The sequence below is a fragment of the Tasmannia lanceolata genome, unplaced genomic scaffold, assembly GCF_043159265.1.
Source record: "Tasmannia lanceolata isolate RefF3 unplaced genomic scaffold, GAP_Taslan_0.1 ptg000002l, whole genome shotgun sequence".
Lineage (NCBI taxonomy): Eukaryota > Viridiplantae > Streptophyta > Magnoliopsida > Canellales > Winteraceae > Tasmannia > Tasmannia lanceolata.
The window spans coordinates 25,932,367-25,957,245 of record NW_027518679.1 but is presented as its reverse complement, the minus strand read 5'-3'; the positions used below and the strand labels follow the sequence as shown (position 1 = coordinate 25,957,245).

Here is a 24,879-nt window from a genome sequence, read left to right as displayed (position 1 = left end):
CAGCTTCTACTGCTATTTGCAGTGTTTTGAAAACCAAAATGTTGATTGGACCAGAAAAGTACTCTGTTCAGTTCAAACTTGTTTGACTGCGAAATGGATTGAACCTTGATATCATAGTAAATAAAGTTTAATAATAAGATTTTCAGGAAATTATAAAGTAACAAAAAAAGAAACAGAAAAGTAAGATTGGGGGAGAGGTGAGGTGAGATGATGAGAAAGTCCTCCCTTATCTGATATTTTTCATTCTGCTTTAGGAAGTTAGAAGAGACAAGATGAAGAGAGGTTTGAACTTTTATGTTCTTACAATTTCACTAAGCTTTGATTAGATTAAATATAGTAGGTTCAACCATCGTACCAGGCAGTTCATTCGGTTTTTGCCAATTGCGGGCAGTCTGATCAAACTGGGACAAAAAACATGTTCTGTTCAGATCGATCCGGTCGAGATTGGTCTGGATTTTAGAACTAAGGCTATTTGGCATTTATGTGCTTGTGGCCAGCTTCACTATTTTTGTAGTGCTGTTACTTGTTACTAAATGCCTATTGTGATCTTTTCAAATTGAGTTGCCTTAATTGCCTTCTAGGCCGTCATCCTCAACCCTGGCGATACCATGGTAATTCAGTTGTAGAATCTCTAATTCTCTATACCATCATTTGCATAGACCCTTGCCTTTGTCTGCAAACCATCATCCCTAAAATAATCCCTCATTTGCAAACCTACTTACTCCTTACCTATAATAATCCCATTTAGTTCTCTACTTTGGAGCCATTTTTTGTGCTAGCTCCTTCCATCAGCCTTATTTCTCCATGGCTACACCAGTGGGGATTGGCGAGCCTCATCGGTGATAGTTATTTTACCCTTTAATTGTGTACTTCTCTAGTACATTTGTGGCTGGCTTGTGTCTCCGGGTGCATATGCGGCGCCTCAAAATGTAGGTCTGTCACTTGGTTGAATTGTGAATCTTGGAATCATTTTGTGGTTGCTAATGGAGGTTCACGGTTCACCTACAAATGCACTTGAAAGGATTATCCATTAGTGTATCATGCACAAAATGAAACCCCATTTCAGGGGTTGTAAATGTAACTGCTCCAGAGACATGTCTCAGTGATAAGCGAAGAGAATAACTTTCTTTTTGAATGGTGAGTTGGATTGAATAACTTGGCCTTGTCTCATCTTCTCTGTTTTTCATCAGTTGTTGGATTAACTTTTTTTTTTTTGAATGGCAGCTGTTGGATTAACTTGGATCATAACTATTGCTTATAATTTGTTCACTTCCCCAGTACTTCCCATCTTGGTGGGTAATTGCTAATCACAGTGTTGTTCTGAATTTTTCGGCAGGACCCATATTTAGTTCTGGCATGTGTACTGAATTGTTCCAGTTTGAAGTTGCCAATCCTGGTGCCATCATTCCAGCAACCTCAGTTGCCAACATTTCTGAACAGTGCCCTCCTCATTCCGGGCGTGCCAACATGAAAAGCGCAAGGATTTTATACCCTCCACCGATTCCACTACCCGCATCTGTCCACAACAAGTCACAAGAACATGCCAGAAAACCACCAGGGGAGAGCAACTTCGGAGGTAATAAATCTGCCCCGTCTATGGTTGTGTCTGTGCTGGTTGATCCTAAAGAGGCTGGTGTTGATGCTGATGGGATGATATCTACCAAATCCCTTTCTCGGATCTTTGTCGTTGTGCTCCTTGATAGTGTTAAGTATGTTACATACTCCTGTGTTCTTCCTATCAAAGGTGCCGCTCCTCGTCATGTAACTACTTAGAAGGCATCTTTTGATATTCCCACCGAATTTTTTCAGCTTTTCTAATTCCTTTCATTTTTCATTAAAAACTTATAATTTTAGTAAATGACTAAATTATTCTCTAAGCAAATCCCATCCAAAGAATGCTGATGGGAGTGGTTCTGATATTCAAAGGCCCTTTGGGTGTGTACTGCTCTGTTCTTTCCTACAAGTTGTTGCAGCAGGAAAAGCAGAAACCAAAGAAGTTATGTAGGAGGAGAAATACATGTGTTTTAATGATTAGTTAGAAAATATGTTACTAATTAGGGATTTGTTATTATAATTCCATTTTTTAATTAAATTTTATCCCTTGATGATATTTATGATTTTAAATAGGAAATGATATATTCACCCCTCTCCTTCCCTGGGCCACCCCCTTTTTAGAGCTGTTATGAATACACTAGAGTGGGTGACCCAGGGAAGAAAAGGGGCCAAATATATCACTTCTCCTTTAAATATTGTAATACATGCCAATATATCAATAATATCCGTATTGATATGCCATTATCACGTTACCTTGTATGCTTAAAATACAGAGATTACAAGAAACCTACATTACCCTAAGCTAGAACCAAACATGAATGCCATTATCATGGTACCCATGTGCTGACTTGTGTACATATGTTCAAGTGGCAGGCTGAGAGAACCCATCAATTAAAGTAAACACTCGAATGTGTGAAACTGTGAATTGCTTAGAGCGAAGTTAAAAGGGAAAAATACACTTAGACCCCTGTGCTTTCTGACACATTCAACATAATCCCTAAAGTTTAAAAAGTTACAAGTAGACGTCCTGTGGTTTCAAAACGTGACAAGTATACCTCCTCCGTCAACTCCAAAGAAATAATTTGAATTGAATGAATTTATTTGTATCTGTATCAAGACACTTGTCCAGACCGGAGCCGTAGCGAAAGCGAGTCTTCATAGGGCAATTGTCACTGCTTATGGACCCGAACCTGGGTGATCTATCCACGTCAGTTTAACTTGAAGAAAAGACTAAAACTAACCATGGTTAATATTTTTAGGGCAGGAATACCCTCATTTGCAGAGGGATTAGGGTTACGCCATTTTCTGCCTCCACCACCCCTCTGGCCACCGCCTTCGTCGCCGGCCTTCGTCGCCACAGACAATCGAACCTCACCCCATGGCTACATCAAACCCACATTTCAAGAAAAAAAACTTTGATAAAAACAAAAAATAAAGCTGTAAAACATTAGGTTTTTTGTGCAAATCATTATAATGATGTGAATGAAGACAAATAAAACTCCTCAATGGAGGGTTTATGTTGATAGATCAACAAGGGTTTGAATCAAACCTCAATTTTTAGTTTTCAAGTATGAAAATCCTAATTTTCAATTGGGAAAGGCGAGGGCATTTTGGTCTTTTCCCCCACGCCGTCAGCTCCGTCTAGTTTAAAAAACCCAATGGAACCACAGGGGTCTACTTGTGACTTTTTAAACTTTAGGGGTTAAGTTGAATGTGTCAGAAACCACAGGGGGTCTAAGTGTATTTTTCTCAAGCTAAAATCAATTTGAGTTCCTACTTACTAGCAGTGCCCTTAGGGTAAGGGAAAAAGAGAGATTATATGATGAAGGGACATCCTTGATATTTGATCCAGCAGCAGCTCCTCAAAAAGTGAGCTGCTTTTGGATCAAATATCAATGGTGTTACATCTGTCGTACTACCTTTTAAGTGTTTACACTCCCCTTCATATGATTTCTTGGGGGGAAATATTGAGGCAATATGGTTATCAAAAGGTAGTAAAGATACATTCTCAAGGTGGAAAGTTGGACATTGGCTAAATATAATTTGTGTCAAAGGTTGTAAAATGAGTTCAGAATGCAATATGCTTTTTGAGGACCTTAATGTGTGCAAAGTAGGGGTTGTGTCAGGTTAGTGCACTTATCAAAACATGGTTGTGCCAATATCATATTGGAATTATGGTTATATTTTGCACGGGTACTTTGATTATTTCCCATGTGAGATACTTTGGTTATTTCCAATCTAGAGGGCACTTAAGTTATTTGTTTGTAATGCCGGTTCCATTTTGGGTCTTAGGGGGTCTCCCTAACAACAGTGTTTTCATAAGATAATAATCTTACCATTTTCTTCTAGGTAAGGGTATTTGTTCTATCTTTCACAAGATAGGTTACTTGTCATTTTACCACTAAAAAACAGCGTACTTGTCATTTTCCATAATGGATGTTTTGGTCATTTTCTATGTGATATGTACACTACTGTCATTTTTTCATGAGAGATGTAATTTGGTTATTTGTAATGCGATATGCGTTTTCTGGTCACTTCCCACGTGACAGCATACTTTTAGCCATTTCCCATAATTAGGGTAGTACTTTGGTTATTTTCTCCAAAGACTCCGTTCACTTGGTGTTCCCGGGAAAGGAAAATAAAAGGTTTCCCGAGAATCTGATGTGGCCCAAGAAACTGTGCAGGAAAAGGTTTCCCGCGCCTGTTCACTTGTGCAGGAAATCTCGGAAAACTGTGCAGGAAATGGTTTCCCCCGCCTGTTCACTTGCCAATTAAACATTGGTAAGAAAAACAAACATAAAAAATCATTTTAAACATAAACATAAACATTGGCAGATACCCTGGATTGGTGTGTGTTTTACATGTTTGTATTGGGTGGAGCTAGATTGAAGTAATACATGTGTGGGATGAGTCGTCCCCATCCCAACAAAAGTGAGGATAGTAAAACATGGGTAACCACAACTGATCAATGAGGGTTAAATGATCATTGAATAGATACATATCTTAAAATTCCTGAATCAATTGACCCTTTTTGTGTACAGACAAATTAATTGGAAAATGGTTTCAGTAATAAGTTTTTCATTCACAACATTACAGTAATGTGAACAAACTGGGCTTTATGCCATTCAAAAAAAAATTGGGCTTTATGCCATTCAAAAAAATTGTTGTACAGGTTTTCAGAGAATCAGTGTTTACTCCACAAATTACAGTGTCGATTGGTTGGGTTCCTAACCTTCTTCACAGGGCCAATCGAAATCAAAACCTCCATCTACCATGAAAATTATTTGTGATAGCAGAATAGAAGCTAAAGCCAAAAAAAAAGCTGAAATCTCCATCGTCTTCTTCCTCTTCTATATTTTTTGGCTTCCCTTCTGCCATCTTAGCTACATTACAATGGAGAATAAGCTGAAATCATAGATTTTTTTTGGGCTTCCCTTCTGCCATCTTTGCTAAGAATAAGGCAAAAGACAATAACTCTAAAAAACTGAAATCAAACCCATGCTCTTGTTCTTCCAGCCATGAAACCCATTTCTAAACCCTAACCATTATCTTCTTCTTTTAGCCAAGAAACCCATTTCTAAACCCCAACTATTGTCTTCCTTTTCCAGCCAAGAAACCCATTTCTAAACCCACCATTATCTCCTTCTTCCACCCAAAAATCCCCAAGAACCCTAACTCATATTAATTAAAAAAAGAAGAAGAAACCCATACTTGATATTCTGAGGAGGAAACCCACGCTGGTCGAGGAAGAAGACGCACGAGTTTTTTTTTTTTTTCTCGAGGAAGAAACCCACGCTGGTCGAGGAGGAAAAAACCCACGTTGAAACAAGCCAGGAGGAGTCCCTCTTGCCCGTTATTTTTTTTTCTATCGCCTTCTTGTTTCACAACACACGAGTTTCTTTTCCTCGGAAACCAAATCGCACCAAATTAGTGGGATTTGGTTTCCCACTCTTGTGGGAAAAGAGAGATATCCACGTAATTATTTGCCGTTTATTTCATTTTCCACCTAGACTATGTTATTTTCCCAGGAAAACAAGTGAACACCCTCATTTTAGCTTTCTGGGAAAAAAAAGGGTGTTTTCCCGGGATTCGATTTCCCGAGAACGCAAGTGAACAGAGCCAAAGGGAATTGCTAGAGTCCATCGCAAAAGGCATTTCACTGCTTATCTGTGACATGTCAGACCAGCCACCTTGTGAATGGAGACAAAAGTCACATGCGATAGACTAGCGAACCCAAGCAAATCCCATCATAAGTAATTTTACTAAGGGATTGATCATTTCTAAGGGAGAAATTCATTAGTCATTTTTATTAGGGTATTTTGATGATTTTTAATGAGATAGAGGCCCTTTAGGCTTTAGTTACTTCTTCCCAACATAGAATTATTTGTTATTTACCAGAAGATAATAATATTTTGTCATTTCAAAATATATGGCTATCTTTGTAAATTTTCTTATAAATATTAGAGGAATGCTAGACTCACAGGAACCCTTGCAAAAAATCAGGGAAAGGGCGCCCTCATTGGTCAAAATCAGTTTAGGATGAGCATAAGGCACCCTTTCCCTGATTTTTTACAATGGCTCCTGTGAGTCTAGCATTCCTCTAAATATTATAGTTTTTCCATTTTCCGCACATATAATCAGGTCCTAAAAAATATAAGTAAACCTCGGAAAAATCATTTTTCATGACAAAACTAATGAAAATTTTTATTCAGCTTATCTGTTACAGGCCTGTAAGATAAGCCAATAATAAACACCAAACTCGGTTCGAATCCAGCTGATGCAACCCACATAAACTCCAAAGACTCATGGAGCAATTGAAAATAGAAACCAGGTAAGATACAAAAATTTCATGAAGCCACATAATACTCACACAACTCACGGAGCAATTGAAAACAGAAATCAGGTATAGTGCAAAATTTTCATGTGACTTGGTCCATTTATTTTTAAGATAGAAATTTCTCATTATTCTTCTAAATCTCGAAAAATGTATTGTACTCAACACGGAACACCTACAAGAAAAATCAACTATAGTTCAAATTGTTGATGGCAGTTCAATCTTTAGTCAGAGGCAGGCCACACTATGAAGATTTGGTAAGCAATACAATAAAGTAGCAACATTATGGTATACAGTGATTAAAGATTTACTTACTGCAAACCTTACTTATAGGTGTTTTATACTGTTAACATTTTTCAAGATTTGGTGCCTGATACCAGATTTTTTGATATTGGGACGAACTCACCTTGTGTTACAGTATTTAGTTGGGTGCTGAGAGCATTTTTTGGTAATTTTAACAGCCTTTGACAGTTGGTTAAACAATGTCAAACAAGGTGAGTTTGCCCCATTATCAAAACATGGTTGTGATTCGTGCAGATATCAGTAGCCTAAATCTATTCCCTAATTTTGTTGTCCTGCGTTTTAAGGCAAAGGTTTCCACTTTTTTCACCCTTCTGACAAAAGTAGGGCCAATTCCCTAGGCCTTCAAGCAATCAACAAGCCCCTCATGTTAAAACTTCCAAATTATCAGCAATGAAAGATACCTGAGGGCTTTGCCGTGTGTTCACAACATCAGAGTTCCTCGCCCCCTGCAAAGAACACTACATGAGATGAAAAAACAAAAAAAGACAGCAATTAAGAATCCAGATTAGCTGTATGAAGAATTGAAAATAAAAGAATATATAATATAATAATAATCAAAACAATCATTCTAATTTCAAAGATTAACAAGTAAACTACAAAAAACTGCAACGAAAAAAGATTCCTGAATTACATAGAAAGTACCTAGTGTCTAAATGGAAGTATTAAGACATACAAATGTTACATGATACATGGTACACATCTAACACATGATACATCAGAACTAGGCTTGCTCTTATTGGTGCCAGTGGAGAGTATCGAAGGGTTTGAAAGTATACTCAACCCAATTCATAGTCCCACAAAACTCAGTGAATTAAACCTTCTGGGTTTGGCATAGTGAAAACTTTGCAGTCCAAAGCCAAGAAAATACCACCATTTTCACATTTGAGCTTTTACTCACTACCCACATGACGTATCGATTCAATATTTCCACAGGTAAGAGTGCCTTTTATTGTCTAGTTTTTGCTTACTTCATTGTCACTAGGAATTCACTAGTCATCTATGATCAATGTTGCAAAAATCAACATCAAACAGTATTGGAATGGTATTGGGATCCTTGGGTCCATCCATACGGTAAACTAAAAAGCAATGACTGACAAATAAAATAAAGAATGGTGATAGTGAATGTAAACTCAAGACAAACGAACAGCACATTTTTATTTCAAACCCAATCAGCTTGTAATCTGGGCCACCTGCTTGATAAGTGTTGGTCATAACTTATATAGCCATCTGGCAATTATGATACCTAGATCCTTACAAACCTGGAGTGTTTAAAATGAGTGGCGTCCCTCTCAAGCATCCAGGACCTGGAGTATAGTCTCCCCACTCCATCCCTACTCGTGCTTTTATTTAGACTTAGTTGTATTGAGTACAATGTTTAAAAACAAGGATGTGACGCGGAACGCGGCCAACAAAAATCGTTGACAACTCGGCGCAGACGCGGCCAAGAATGCGGTTGACGCGGCAATAACTCGGGAGAGTCAAAGGAGTTTTTATTGACTCGGTAGGGAAAAACGCAGAATGCGGATGGGGTGTGACTCGGAATGCGGCCAAGAAAAATCCTTGTCGACTCAGGTGAGTTCCTTATCGTGTCAACGAGTTTTTAAACACTGATTGAGTATACCAAGGTTTTAAATTTCAGTTTCAGTTTCGGTTGGCACGGAAACGGAAACAATTTGGTTTCGATTGGAAATTTTGGTGGAAATTTTGTAAAATCATGGAAATGTATAGAAACATATGCAAATGATGAAATTTTAAGACGAAACTTTGGTATATGCTAGAATAAACACAAATACACACTTGGAAACCATCACAAAAGCAAGAAAGCCATCCATAATGTCCTAATAACACCAAACACCTAGTGACGTGTTGTTGTACATCTGCAACAATAAAGTCAATAAAGAATTACAATGTAATGAAGTGTTAAAAAATTACAATGCCCAGTTTCCCCTCTAAGAATTACAATATTCCTATGCCGATCTAACATCTCATGAATAAGATACAGTTACTTTGTTGTGTAGTTCAAGAATATTGCCTACCAAATATCATTCTCTACACTTAATAAAATGAAATGAAATGTAAATCATAGCATCTTCCCATTTTTTATCGTTCCGAACAGTTTGGTTAAATTTTGGGAATTTCAGTCTAAATTTCGGGGAAATAATGGCGGGGAATGAAAACATGTAGATTTCATTTCAGTGGAGATGAAACTGTAAACATTTTGGTCGTTTCGGGGAACTTTAAAACCATGGAGTATACTATCACTAGCTAAAGAATTTATATTTCACACCTGACCATAGTTAGCAAAACGTATCACGACAAAAGATATCAAGCGGTATCAATGTTGGCTATTGACAACCTAAGACCCAAAAAAAAAAGAACTCAACTTTGGTAGTCCATATGACGCACATGGAGTTCGGACATAATCGATCAAGTTATTTATAAGTTGATACTGATTCAGACAATCTAAGCATATTATTTTGTACATCCAACACTAGATCTCAAATCAATAGATATTACATTTCATCCCAGACATCGGACCAAGTTTGGAAAGCCCTTATTTTCCTAAATACATAAGCAATTTCGCTAAAGAACTATATATATATATATATATATATATATATATATATATATATATATATATATAATGAATGGTTTGGATCACCCCAAAAATGTGGGCCCACCGTTTTTCTAGCCGTCACCTCATATAAGTGAGTATGAGGGGCCACTCATACTCACTTTTCCCATATATATATATATATATATATATATATATATATATATATATATATATATATATAGAGAGAGAGAGAGAGAGAGAGAGAGAGAGAGTAAGCTTTTAAAAATCAACATTGTTTGCAACTTCGAAGCTTTTAAAAAAAAAATGAATAAAATGTAATACTAAAATTGAAAATAATACGCCATGACTCATTTATTCCTCATCACATTGTTATCGAGTGTTCGCTAAAGAACTAAAGAGAAGACCAAAACAAATCCAGAGGGGGGGTGGGGGGGGTGGGGGCGGCTTTTAAAAATCTATATTGTTTTCAACTTTGAAGCTTTAAAAAATAAATGAATAAAATGTAATTTTATAAAAATAAATTTTATATTTTTAAAGTTTATTTATTAAAAACAATGCCAATAATATGTTTCCAAAAACTTGTTTATATACACCCAAAATATTAAAATAGTTGTCAATACCTCTCAAATACTAAAATTTAGAATAATACGCCATGACTCATTTATTCCTCAACACATTGTTATCGAGTGTTCACATGGACAAAAGGGTATCAATGTTGGCCATTGACAAACTCAATTTTGGTAGTCCATATGACGCACATGGAGTTGGGACATAATCAATTAAATTATTTCTAAGTCGATACTAATTCAGACAATATAACCATATTATTTTGTACATCCAACACTAGATCTCAGATCAATAGATATTAGATTTCACCCGACATCGGACCGAGTTTGAAAAGCCCTTATTTCTCTAAATACATTAACAATTTTGCTAAAAAAAACTAAAGAACAAAACAAATCCAGAGAGAGAGAGAGAGAGAGAGAGAGTCAAGGGGTAAGCTTTTAAAAGCCTGACACTGTTTTCAACTTTGAAGTTTTTTTTTTTTTTAAAGAATTTATAAAAGAATTTTTATATTTTTAAAGTTTTATTAAAAACAATGCCAATAATATGTTTCCAACAAAGGAGGAAATAAAATGTAAATTTCGAAAAAAAAAAATTCTCCTGACATGGCTCCTGACCTAAACCAGTGATCAGATAACTAAGTCAACCTTAACAGTCAAGCTATAACTCACTTGCAGTTCAATTTTTTTTTTTTTTTTGAAAGGCTTACTTGCACTTTAGTTGTAAACCATTGTTTTACAAAACTAATATAGTTTAGACTATGGATTGCTTGCATCTCTATTCAGATAGTAAAATGTTATAGCATTGTTACTAGTGCCTAGTGAAATTAATTCAATAGCTTATTGGGTGTAATAGTTTTTCGTCACTTTATGTTTTTTTTTTTTGAATTTATTGATAGATAATTACCATACAACCATAAACGGGGACAAGATGTCCCCAAATAAAAAGTTACAGAGCTAAACAGCCAAAAAATCACCCTAAAGGGGTTCAATGTCTGACTCTGAGTAATTTAAAAAAAAATAAAAAAATGCCCGACTCTGAGTGACGAATCGGATATCAGGTAAATTAATCACCATACAACCATAAGCGGGGACAAGATGTCCCCAAATAAAAAGTTACAGAGCTAAACAGCCAAAAAAACACCCTAAAGGGGTTCAATGCCCGACTCAATCTGAGTGACGAATCGCGTATCAGGTAAATTAACCTCCTCTTTAGGCAGATAATCTGCTTCGAATTAGTGGATCTCCGCCGACGTTGAAGCATAGGATGGAGGTCCCGTACCAGATCTCTAATCTCGTCAATAATTGCCTGCATTCGCCATGGACCGCCCCCAATATTCTTTGCCCAACCAATAGCATTAGTGGAATCACCTTCAATGATCACCTCCTCCCCCCCAGTCTATAGTTTGCATACCATCTAAAGACCAACCAATAGGGATTTAGCCTTGGCCTCATTCGCATCACAGATCCCAACAGGACCCGAGAAAGTCATGATACTGTGTCCGTCACAATTCCGTAGAATCCCACCGATGCCCGCCCCCCCAGATTCCCAAGTGAACTGCCGTCAAAATTTATCTTGAACCAGCCTTCCGGAGGTGGATCCCATCTCGGTGAGACCAGAGGTTTTTTCCTCTTCTCCTTAGACACCGTGCTCCAATGTCTGAGTATGGATTCTACTGAGTAAGGGATTCCCCCGTTTCTACGGGCCCAGGCTATTATGGCTAATTTGATTTCCAACAATATATAGCGCCATGATTTATCCTCGCCGTTGAATGTCCTAGAATTACGTTCAATCCAAATGTGCCACAAAATCGCATAGGGCATCGCCGACCACATACGATGTCCAAGACACCCATTAAATATACCACCCTAGTGAGTGATAGTCGTAGATATGCGATTATGCATCACCCACAACACACCGAAAGCCCTGAATATAGCCGTCCATATTCTGTAAGCAGAGGGGCAATTGAAAAATAAATGGTCGAGGGTTTCTTCCTCGTTACGGCACATAACACACCTGCTTGCAAGAGAAAAACCTCGACACTTCAGGCGGTCGATGGTGTTAATACAACCATGTGCCACAGTCCACACAAATGCTGTGATACGTGGACGAGCGACGTTTTGCCAAACTAGAGCAAGATCATAATCAGGTTCCGATCCTTCATTCATTTTTCTAAAAAAAGAGCAGACGAAAAATATACCTTGAGAATCAGGGCACCAGATCCATTCATCATCAGCTACCGGAGATAGATAATGGTTCGAAAAGAGATTCAAGAGGGACGTGAGACTTGAAATTTCCATATCCTTCAGATTTCTTCTAAGTCTAATGTCCCAGAATACACTTCCACAATCACCATTCCTTTCCAAATAGTTTTGAAATTTCGGCTTCTTTGAGGGAAGTCAGACCCCGAGAAAAGATCTTGGAGCTTCTGATCACCTATCCAAAGGTCAGACGAGAATAGAATAAAATCCCCTTTTCCGGCTTTGAACCAGAGATGTGGCAGGAAAGAAGCTTGTGCCGAACATATAGACCTCCACGCACCAGAGCACTTTTCCCGCAGTAGGAGATCCACATACCCACGCACCCCAATCGCAGCCATATTTGGTCCGGAGAAAATTATGCCACAACGCCTCTTTCTTCGTCGTCCCAAATAGCCATAGCCATTTTCCAAGCAGAACCCGATTCCTAAGACGGATTTTACCAATCCCCAACCCCCCCTTTTTCCTGGCCTTTACAGACCACTTCCCATTTCAATAAGTGTTTTGTTTTCTTCCTTACCTCATTACCTTCCCAGAGGAAGTCCCTCTGAATTCTTTCGATTTGGGATGCTACAGTTGCCGGAATCCGGAATAGAGACATGAATTATACCGGCATATTCGCCAGGGCCGCTTTGATTAATGTTATTCTACCACCGAATAATAGGTATATTTTTTTCCAAGACACCAATCTCCTTTCAACCAATTCGATAACTGGATCCCATAGAGATGCCTTTGGAATCCCGAATCCCAGTGGTAGTCCCAACTATTTAATAGGTAGTGCAGCTTTTAGGCAACCAAGTGCATTAGCATGTCAAATGAACTGCTCCGCCTCAATATTGATACCTGCTACGACGCTTTTGGCAAAGTTGATTTTTAGACCCGATATAATCTCGAACCACCTGAAAAGCCTCTTAATGTTTCGCATGCCATTGACACCCTCTTCCACAAGCAGCAGGGTATCATCGGCGAATTGAAGGTGAGATATCGAACCCGAACCTTGGTTAAGTCGTTAGTCGAAGTCCCCGATAGGTACCCTTTAGCTTCAGCTTTCCATATAAGCAAACTTAAAACTTCGGCAACAATAATGAAGAGATACGGGGAGAGTGGGTCTCCCTGTCTAAGTCCTAGCGAACTTTTGAAATATCCCGCCGGTGATCCGTTGATGAGAATCGAGAAGGTTGCCAAAGATAAGGAAGCTTTTATCCATCCTCTCCAGCTCTCCCCGAACCCCATTTTTAGGAGTGTGAGATCTAGGAAGTTCCAATCCACATGATCGTAGGCTTTTTCAAGATCAACTCTCACAATGGCATATATAAGCGGCCAGAGATATTCTTGACAATATCAGCTCCCTCCACATCCTGGGGATTTTGAGCAGCGGGCATCCAACCGAATTCACGGATCGCACATGGCATTCTAGTTGCCATGACCTTGATCTGTTAATATGCCAACGCTTGTGTTACTAAGAATATGATAGATTTACTAATATGTGCATTGCATTATCATAGAAATACTCATAATATATCCAATGTATACTTCTTCGACACAAATGTGATGCTCTCACTTTTTTTTGAAGGGTAATGTGATGCTCTCACTTCGGATTTTTTTTTTTTTGACTGGTCTCACTTTGGATTCTTTTTTTGGGAATTTGATTAAAAAAGGAGCAAAAGTCCAATGACTAAGGTGGTAAAAAAGAACACAGAACAAAGCTATAATATAGCATATAACAGAAACAAAGAAAGAATAAAACCACCAGCACAACATCCTCAAGGAGGCATGTAGTCAAAAGTCAAAATTGCCTCTCTGTCAAGACCCGAGCGAGCAGGAGAATCCACTTCCAAGTTAGCAGATCGCCAGAAGTGTTGGACCTCTGTGTCGTGACCCTCTAATATATCATGGATCTACTCTAAAGCATCTGCAAATCTCCATGTGATAGTGTTCTTGTCTCTCACCCATCTCGATGATAATATAGTCTACTACTCAAAGTTCAGCTCCATCTTCCCATGATGAGGATTCCACCTAGGTCGAGGACCCTTGATATGCACCTTGCTTAGTCTAATCACCTCTCAAGACTTGTACAACGACCCTGAAATACCTCAGAATTCGGCAAGGCTAGATGCCCTCCATAACCATAGAGAACCCTCAGAACTCGGCAAGGCTAGATGCCTTCCATAATCATAGAGAATATTACTCCATGACTTTTGATATTCCTTTGAAAACTCTCCCCTTTCTTTCCTTCTGTACAAGCCAAAGAGTGGCATCACAGAATAGGTTAGGCAAGATCCTACCTCTATAGGTCCAAGGAGCAAATATACACTACTAAAAGTGTCCAGCAATGTGTCCACGAAGAATCCAACTAAAAACAAAAAGACCAAGAATGAAGAACCAAAGTCGCGGATCAAACTAAAATGTAAGACTGAGTGGTTTACAGACTCGGCATTGCCAAGACAAAGGGCACACCGATTAACTATAATCTCACAACTAGGACAGAGGAGGTCTACCGTGAGAATCTTGTCTCCCCACACCATTGTCCCATGCAACTCTGTATTCATCTATCGACGTCCATCTACCAAAGCTTGACATGCATTTGACATTTATCACAGCTCTCCATAGAGATTCTCTGCTTTGCCAAATTTCCAGAGCTATTTCTCAAGAAGGGCTTTGTTCACTACTTTAAGCCTTATAATGCCAATCCCACCCTCTTTGAATGGGTTATAGACATCATTTCAATTTACCAAATGATATTTCCTACACTTTCTTTACTGGGGACAACGACGAAATTTGAAAGCAGTTGAGTCAGCCACCACATCATCGTTTTCCTCCACAGACTAGCTCGGTTGCGAGCTAGGCTCGTCCCTGACAACGACAGAAACCCCATTGACCTTACCATCCAAAATCAGTGAGAGAGCGGAGGAATCAAATGGATTCTTTGGATTCCAAGATGTTTTGGGTCTTAAAATAGCTTAAATTCTCACATTGGATTCGTATGATTCCTGGATGTTTGGGCCTTAACTAGCTTCTATTTGTTTTCTACTAGCCCTTTTGGTAACTAGTTGATGAGATTCCTCCGAATGTGTGCCCATCCATGAACACAATTTCAATAACTACATCTCATCATGCAGAGCTTACGAATTGAAAGTACTATAGGGATTCTAGGGTTCCAATGGCATCATTGGTTCCATAGTTTATTACTTTATTTCATAATGAAATTTTCAATTAGGCAAAATAAACCGTTTTTCTATTGTAGCTAGTCCAAAATGTCCTGGTGTTAAACCACTAAAGTTTAACCACGGACCAGAATGTTAAAAGGTAAAACAAGCCATTTTAATATTACTCATTAGAATTTGTGAAGGGAAATTGAATTTCACAATGATAAAGCCCATAAAAGTAGAAATACAGAAATAATAAGATTGAAATAAATTAAACACACTCAGCTATGACAAAATAAACATGCCACCCTTGTCCAAAGCCCAGAGTAACACGCAACTCATAAAGAAACCATTAATCACATTAGAAAAAGCAAGTGAGTTTTATATCAATTATCATTATCAGTAGCAGAGATTAAGGTAAAAAAAGAAACAGTAATCAACTATCTACATTCTTTTCTAAAGCAAGAGATTATTGTGAAGATAGTTCTTTGATCTTGGTGACATAACTATTCATCAATTTTAAGCATGGAGAAAACAGATAGCCACTTCAAATAAACGAAACTACACTCAAGCACTACTACAACACAACAAAGTCTCATTGAACAAATCCATCAAACTTCCTAAGAATTAGATCCATGCCTTGGCAAGAAATAGGAAGCATGAGAGGGCACTAAAATTTTATAATGGCCAGTATATCTCTGCCCATTATATAATAGTCAATTTATGAAACATTGTTACACCAGCAGAGCAGTAACAAAATAATGATTGCATGCCTTTGTAGAGATAAGATTTTGTACATCAATTTTTTTAAACAGTTTCAACTGCCAAACCCATAAGGAAAATATCACTCAGCATTTATCAGTTATGTGAACTTTGGCATACATGAAGTACATCAAGCAAAGATGGGAAAAAACACAGGAAGGCGACTGGCACTATGTATAGTAGGCGAATCGAATTTACTCTAACTCAAAAGTACATAGCTCACCCCAAAACCAACCTTTTTTTTTTTTTTGAGAAAATCTATTAGCACCCGCTCAATCTCAGACAGAAACCCTGTTAGAGTTCACCACTTCCTTCAGTGCACATACTATTTTTTGAGAAAACCTTGTTAGAGTTCACCACTGGCTCAATCTCAGACAAAAATCATGATATCATGTTTCCATTTTTTCCTTATAATAGTGCAAACAATAAAATCCAATGTTTGCACGAGAAGAAGAATGGCCTGACCTAGTCAATATTTAGAGCATAAAGACATCCCTTTGGTTTCCAACAAAGGTTCCAAATTCAGTAAATTGATTATTCCATTCAGCCAATGAAGAAACTGATATCATCACAAGATTTGAAACGGGAAAAAATTAAAGTAGCATGATTACACATTTCTATAACCTGGATTGTCTATTGCATTACTATCAACCAATTTTGGCACCACAACAGGTTTAGTCCTAGTAAACCTTCGCCACATTAAAGAAACCGACCTTCTGTTCAAGTACACATAGTTAGGGTGTGTTTGGTTGCACAAAAGATCGGCAGTCGATGGAATTTGGCTTGGATTTGGCATGCCATTCCACGTTTGGTTGCCAAAAATAGCATTTGATTCCCTTTTAACTCCCTTGGATGTCTCTAATAATTGCTTGTCTGCTGACATGGATTCCTCGTCCCCTCCTAATGACTTTTAAATCAAATTCTTCCAAATGCAAGGAATGTTGGTTGAATTTTCTAGGGAATGATGCAATCTCTCTCTCCTCTCTCCCTATATTGGTAATGACACCCCTATTTATTCTTCTACTCTCCGAGTATATGCCGTGCAACCAACCACTACTTACACTTCTCTGAGGTAATTCCACACAAATCAAAATGCTTGCCTCCTCCCTTTTGACTTCTTATTCCACTACTCTCCGAGCCACCCCCGAGCAACCAAACATACCCTTAGGGAGTTCCTATCAACCAATGTTGGCATCAAGCTAGTTCAGTTTTGGTAAGCTTCTTCTCATTGATGGAACCCACCTTCTGTTCCAAGTTCAAAAAAATACCTTGCAGGTCTATCTGAAGCCTAAATATATTCCTTACAAACCCAATGCCTCTCTCAACTAGCCCAGCGCCCCCAACTCCCAAGCATTAGAAAGGAAGGGAATTGCACATTCTACAACAGGGTTCTAAAAAAACACCTACATCTTTTCATCACTAGCCAGGTATGTAACTTCAAGGGCAATAACTTATATCATAGATAAAATCAGTAACTACTAACTACATTTTGTATAATGAAAAATCCATGCAGCACCATAAAAAACTATCATTTCAATGTGACGTCCTAAACAGCATTTCTGAGTCTTGCATTCACGGCTGTGGAAGTTTGAAGTCGGATCTTTCTGACTCAACCGTCCAGAAATGATCATCTCACAGTATAATGATCCATCTTTTTTTTCTTTTTTTGAATGGTTATAATGATCCATCTTATAATCATGCTGTTCTCTTAAATCTCATGTGGGTCAGAAAATAAATAAAAAATGAAAATAAATGGTTAAAAATAAGTCCGTCAATGCCGCAATATAGCTAATATAACTACAAATTCTGCCTCTGAGCAGAAAATTTGATTATCTGTTCAACTTCTCAAACCTCGATTAGCAAGAATTCCATCCCCATAACATGGGCAACACATGATAGAGCCAGGAAACATATAATGTTTACATGAAGTTCTTTTAAGCCATAAGAACTTTTACAGGGAGCCATACAATTACAGACAGAGAGCAGTGAAAGAGGCATTATACTAATTGTTCATATGTGAATCATGAAAAAAGATTAACAATGACCAATTTGCAAATACCAGAAGGATATAATAAGACCTTCCGACGGTCAACCAAACATCAACCAGAGTACACCAGAACAATAATAAGCATACAGTATACAAGCTGTAGCTCAAAATATAAATTACAAAAGGGCAAAAACAGAGAAGAAAAACTTGCCTATAAAGTTCTGACCATTGATAGTCAACCAGTCGCCAAGTGGCATGTGTCATCATCTTCATGCAGAAGCAACTTGTTACCCATGTAGGTGGCCAGACTATTTCGACCACTGAATTGCAAAAAACATAAGGTACAGATCAAACAGATTGTAATTAGTAATTAAACCTAGAGATACTACATAAGTATTAGCTGAATAGGACAAAGGTTGGCTGGTCATCCCAACCCAAAAAACTACAAGAAAGCTCCATTTACTATCTCATATGATCCTGATCAGCCTAATCCATACCCACAGTACTATTTTTGTTCTCTTCAATTAATACATGAGTTACTCTTAGCTTCAATTCAGTTCATCCACGCTACTATTTTTATTCTCTTCTATTAATACATGAGTTACTCTTAGCTTCAATTCAGTTCATCGTATATCTAATCTTCCAAATCCCAATCCATGCCAATAACAAGAATGAACAAACGAGCAACCTAGAAAGTAGAACAAAACAGCCACGGATAACTCCCCATAAAATGCCAATAAGGACCCACAATATCCAATACTTCCAATATAGCACTGATCAACAAAACTAGTTAGATCCTTAGCATACTGAGAAACATTTTCTGTGCTATCCACAAAATAAAGGGATAAAAGGGAACATCTCAATCCAGTTTCCAGTTTCCCATAAACTAACAAAACTAAAAAAATCAGAAAATATCAATTTAAAATCAATATATGCTGTATGCACGATCATACTCGATTGCATGCTAGAAGAACCTCTAAATCAGATGACCAATGAAAAAGCCCCATGTATGGCATTAACAAAATGGAAAAGCCCCAATATGACTTACATAGTTCGCAACTTGATACCACAAAAGAGCAATTGCATAGAAATACTCCTGAAAGATAAGCGGGAATAGGAAGTATTGTTGCCGAGATCCATCTATTTCTAAATATCCTTGCAATTCCTCCATTCGAAATGATACTGGAATCAAAAGCATAGGAGCGGCAATAACTTGGACAACTCAAGAATACTAGAAATGCTCCAAGAATATGATCCAATGACGAAATATCAATGCAATGCTCCAAGACAATCCTTCTGCAAAATTTGGTCTACAACTGAGGCCTGATCACTTTTGTCTCCAAAAATTGCCCCATGATTTCCTTTAATATTGAAAAAATCTGGGTGAAATGCCTGCTTTCAATATGGTTTTATATACGATGTAAGACAGCTCACCATAAACTAATTGTGGTCCCAGTTATCTCCACATCTGAGTAAGTATTAAAAGTGTGAAAATTACAGGAAATCACCCCCTAATGTCAGCCCTTCACAGTGCAAGTCTATAATAAAATAATTCCAATCCATAAGAGTACAGCCATCTCCATTGTTCACCAGCAACGAAGTATTTACTGGAACATCCACTCAGTATTATCACTAAAACGACCCTATAATACGAGAAATTTCAAAAAAATAGTAGCGTCTACATACTTTAATCTAACACTAAAACGACAACAGCAACAAATTTTCACAAGCATATTATCTCTTCAAACAAATACAAGAAAAATATATCAAATAAAGTTTTTAACTTCAAATTTTGAATACTACAAAACGTGTTTATGTCTTCATCAAAGAGAAGTGAAGCTACATAAGAAGTTCTAAACCAAGTTTAGATTAGATAATTAACAAGATTCGGTCACTAATGCCGCACACATAAATCTAACACTTCTAACCCTTTGAATATTGAAGTGGCAGCATTCAAAATAAGGGCATGCTCCCAGCATTTCAAACAGATAAGCAAGTGGACTCAGCGACGTGAGAGGCGAGACTTCTCAAATGCTCCCCATGAGCCAGAACCCATGCCATACAGAGGACCCTTGTCAGCAACACCCTGACAATAAACAACGTAAAACATGATAAGTTAAACAATAAAATAAGCGCCCTGATAAGGTTAGAGTTAGCAACACCCAAATTTAAGCTCAGAAAATATCCACACACACACACACACACCACAAAAGCAGACATACCGAGTGAAGCCCATATCCATCCCCATATGAAGACGGAAATCCCTCTTCAGGGCTGCCGAGTTTAATACCATAAGCTCCACCTTCCACCACAGATCCATCAACAAAAGAAATTTAGAAAGAACACAAAAAATGAAACCCTATATATATATATATATATATATATATATATATATATATATATATATATATATATATAGAGAGAGAGAGAGAGAGAGAGAGAGAGAGATTATATCTAGGCTACTGATACTGGCACTAGCATGTTTTAATAATTGCACAAGCTCAGCTTGTCTTTTCTTTTTTAATTAGCTTTTTAGAGCTATTTGGAAACTGTAATAATTTTTTACAGCTCCTTAAATAATAAAAGACGAGATTACTTAGTGCACTAATCAAAACATGGTTGCGGTGATATCATTTCCCTGTATCTATTATATATGTCTATATGTACATACAGATGTGCATTCTATTTATAGCCGGGTAAATGGCAGACAATAGTAGGGAAACTATTTGTAAATGTTAACAAGAAGAATTAAGAACAAAAATAACATAAGCCATAGTTAACATGGGAAACATGCCATTTATAAAAATAAAATGGGACATATGCAATTGTATGTGTAGATCGTTTCTCAGATAGGCACACTTCGCATTATGCAACTAAGCTAATCATAACGTTCCTGGTTTGAAAATCAAACATTTTTCTTTTGAAGAATCAATTTGAAAGTTACGATAGAATGAAAAAATAGCAGAAGCCACCCCATTCGTAAAAAATATGTAGATAACCACATCAAATAAAAGCAGAAGGCCATGGTGCTATTGTGAAATATAATTAAATTAACCACACAAAATTATCAAGCTATGTGTTACGGAAAGAGTACCAGCACCCCATGGTCTAGCATCAGCGCTAGCATAGTCAGCCCGCAGCTTTTCAACTTCACGAGCCATTGATACCAAGTTTTTCTCCATTGCTTGCCTCTGTTCCATCAATTCAACATTTGCTTTCTTTTCAAACTCAAAAGCAGTCCTGCAAAAGAAAAATTTTCAGAATTTGAAGTGTCAAAGTGTTTAATATCACCACTTAACTGCTTTTTATAGCAAATGCTATGCAGTGCAAAAGGGTCACTCTTTTTTTTGAATATTTGCAAAAGCGTCAATCTTAATTCTTAAAACATTAAAAAAAACAAAAAACTGAAGAAATGATCTCAATATAGAAAATAATATAACCTAGCGCGCACAAGCTCCTGGTGTAAACCGTCAATCTCCGACCTCCAAAGAGGAATTTGCTGATTATCAGATTGTAACCTTGTCAGTTCTTGAGAAAGAGACTGAATTTTCCCAGCCATTTCTTGTTTTACGCCGTTTAATTTCTCAACTTCTGAGCGCAGCAGTACAACCTCACTTCTCAAAGGCTCGGTTGATCGTAGATCAGCCTCTAGCTTTAACCCTTTCTCAATCAACTGCCTAGAATGAGCTTCTCTATCTGCTTGAATGTCTGCAATGGCCATATTCATGCGATGGAGTTCCTCCTTTGCCATAACAAGTTCCCGCTGCATACCCAAACGATCTTCAGAAAGCCTCCGGTTTTCACCCGCAAGCCTCCGGATCTCCACATGCTGGATTTGAAGCTCTTCCTCCAATAATGCAGGATGGGGTGGTCGAGGTATAGGACTCCGAAGGAATGGAGGACCTTCAGGAATGTCAGGATAACCATTCCAACCATCATTAAAAACACGGCGAGGTCCACGATTTCTACCTGCCATTTGTGGATTGTCTGTGAAAGAAAATGCAGAACTAATGATCAAACATATACCACGTACAAATTGAAGTGGTATGTAAGTAATTCTAGCATGCCTCAGTTACTGCAGAAAAAATGACAGTTGATAAAAGTATAGACAGGTGAGATGAAATTTTATCGCCGCAGAATTAAAAAACAAAGTGTAATAAATCAGACATGTTTTGTTGAGTAAATACTAAGAGCAAATACAAATTGCAATGAATGGAAATAATCAATGACACATCTAGACAAGATGGCTTAAGAGCTCAAGCAGATTTTTATGATGGCTGTGAGTTTTATTTTTTGGTCACTAGAGATCATAACTCCATAAGGCCAAGAATATATTGGACCTGGCATGTTTGTACCAAGGTTTAAAATTTCGGTTTCAGTACTGGTTTCGGACCCTGAAATTTTGAAATTTGGACCGAAATCTCGAAATTTCGACCGAAATTTCGGTGAAATATTAAATTAATATAAAAAAAAAAACAGATTTTTTGGGTCAGATTTCGACCCAAATAAATGACCGTTTCGGTTTTGATCGATTTCGGTGTCGGTCTGTCGAAATTTAAAACCATGGTTTGTACTAAACAATCAAGACTTGAACAATATAACCTCTCTTTTTCTTTTCTTTTTTTGAAAAAGCTTTACATAATATAAACTTTGAAATCTGCCATCCATCCCTTCAACAGATGGAAACTCATGAACTAGAAATGTGATCAAGTGAATTGGGTGAAGAATTGAATCACTGATGTGACACGGAGCGCGGCCAAGAAAAATTCTTGTACGTGGCCAAGAACACAGTTGACACGGCTGAGTACGGTTGACACTGTCATAACTCGGGAGAATCAAAGGAGTTTTTTTTAGACTCTGTAGGGCAAAAAGCGAAATGCGGATGAGGTGCAACGCGGAAAGCGGCCAAGGTAAAAGGGAGTCGACTCGGGTGAGTTGCGAGTCGAATCAACGAGTTTTTAAACATTGAATTGAATGGTTTCCAATACGTTAAAGAAACTGTTTGTTAAAGATCCTGGGGAAAAAAGAGATTAAAGCCACACAAAAAGAAATCTGAACAAATCAAGGGAAAAAGTGAATGGAAAAACTAGGAATTGAAGATCATATGTATATGTATGAGATTTGTCAATAAAATTAAAGAGTTATTGATTGAGATTTACAACAGATGGTGGAGGGTTTTGATGTTTAGAGAAACCCTACCTTTATGAACAGAAGAAAGTGTGAGCTCTATTTTCTTTGTTGGTGGTGGTGTGAGCTAGAGAAGAGTGGGAAAGTATCTAGGGTTCACTTTATAGTGCGAGGAGACCGGTTACTGTTGGGTGGTTACGGGTTTTAGCCGGTATCTTTGTTACAGATATTTGGTAGCCGGTTTCACTGACCAAAATACCCCCTACTCTTTTTATAAGTTTGCTGTTTGGTTGTTGGTATTTACTTCGTAGAGTGGTGGTGTAAGCAGTCAACAGGGAGGAGACGAGTCTTGGATTCACCCGGAACTTACCTCACAGAATACTAGTACGGGTATGACTAGGGTCTGGTTCATCCCCAAAAAGAGTCGGGTCGGGTCGGGGTAAGTTTTCGAAACCTAGGTTCAGTTCGGGTTCGGGTTGAGGGTTTGGGCAACCCGACCCGAGTGAAACCCAACATTTTTTATGAAAAATTCTTTATGTAAGCATAAAACCTCAGGTTGGGTCGAGTTGAACTCGGGTTGAAGTTGGGTTCGGGTTGGAAAAAAGGGTTCCTCGGGTTGGGTTGGGTCAAACCTAGTCGGGTTGGAAAAAAAGAGTTCCCCGGTCGGGTCGGGTCGGGTTGACCCAACCCGACTGGAGTTAACATTGCATATACCAAGTAAGAAAAACAGAAGCCCTAGATCTTTTTATTTTGAGGCGACTTAATAGAAGAGGCAATGGCTATTAAGATAAAGTAATTTGCTAGGCAATTTCCCATAAAGCCATACTCAATTGTGCAGGAGAGAACAGCTACACATGCTCTCCCTTTTTTGCAGATTTTGTCTTTTTCATTTACTTCATATGAGGTGGTTCTTCTCTCATGCAAAAGTGAGTGGCTTTATGTGAATTTGCCAAGCAAATCGCTTGAATCAGATGCTGATTTAGTAATTGTAGCAGAGATTACATTCAATGCTATTAAATGGCTGAGGAGGAGGAAAATTTTCTATGGAGAAAAGCATATAAGAATACAAAAACCCCTAATAAATCTTTTTATTTTAGGCCCCATTTGTTTGAGCTTATTGAGGACGGGAGTCACCGGACGCTGCTTCCAAAGGGCAGCCCCATTAAGTTTGGCACATCACCTTCTATGGAAAGCTGGCTTTCTGGGAAGCCTAGGGGGCCATGGATTTTAGAATCTTGGATTTCCTCAAAATAGTACTTGGGAGACCGACTGCTTTACTTCTCTTTAGAATCTTGGATTTTATGTAAGAAATCCAGGCTTTAGAAATCTCTCCCACATCTTGAGATTTCTAAAACCTAGAAACATGGGATGATCTCCTACTATGTTGCTGACGGAAAGAAGGGCGAGAAAACAGAAAAAACGGCTGGTCTCCTCCTTCTCTCGTCTCCCAACTATGATTTGGAGAAAATCAAAGATTCAAAAATCCGCGTGTCCCAATGGCCTCTAGAAGTCAGCTTTTCAAAAGCTAGAGGACCTGGGAAGCTAGTTTGGGCTCCTTTAGGCCACCGAAAGGAAGCCCTCAAGTCGGCTCCAAAACACCAGCTACAATGCACTTTGGTGGGACTTCACGCTTAGGGGAAGTCTGGAGCATAGAGCTAGGAAGCCGGATGCCAAGGCTTCCTGACAAAGCCCAGCCAAATGGGCCTGAATGATACTTTGTAGTTTGAGGGGTTAGCTATTCCACCAACGATCAAACAACTTATGAA

General features: G+C 38.1%; 2 protein-coding genes across 5 annotated transcripts in view; one reads left to right on the top strand and one right to left on the bottom strand.

Moving 5' to 3' along the window:
* Positions 1 to 2,097, top strand: part of LOC143846792 (bZIP transcription factor 17-like) — a 29,437-nt gene extending 27,340 nt beyond the window's left edge. Inside the window, exon 2 of the mRNA XM_077355388.1 lies at positions 1,337 to 2,097. Within this exon, the coding sequence (XP_077211503.1) occupies positions 1,337 to 1,773 (437 nt within the window). The 3' untranslated portion in view covers positions 1,774 to 2,097. The remainder of the gene's footprint in view (positions 1 to 1,336) is intronic.
* LOC143846870 (protein FLX-like 3) overlaps positions 1 to 23,272 on the bottom strand; it is a 40,165-nt gene extending 16,893 nt beyond the window's left edge. Inside the window, exons 1-7 of one of the 4 annotated variants that reach the window (XR_013234906.1) lie at positions 23,186 to 23,272; positions 21,427 to 21,973; positions 21,081 to 21,226; positions 20,209 to 20,288; positions 19,915 to 20,072; positions 7,093 to 7,137; positions 6,461 to 6,563 (exon numbers count right to left, since the gene is read on the bottom strand). Coding sequence is in view for 2 of the 4 variants with exons in the window: in XM_077355606.1 (XP_077211721.1) it covers positions 19,989 to 20,072; positions 20,209 to 20,288; positions 21,081 to 21,226; positions 21,427 to 21,962 (846 nt within the window). In the remaining 2 variants the exon portion in view is untranslated. Of the gene's footprint in view, positions 1 to 6,460; positions 7,138 to 19,737; positions 20,073 to 20,208; positions 20,289 to 21,080; positions 21,227 to 21,426; positions 21,974 to 23,185 lie in introns of those variants that run through there. The other 3 variants (XR_013234884.1, XM_077355606.1, XM_077355497.1) reach the window with 3 other exon arrangements.
* Positions 23,273 to 24,879: the final 1,607 nt, after the last annotated feature.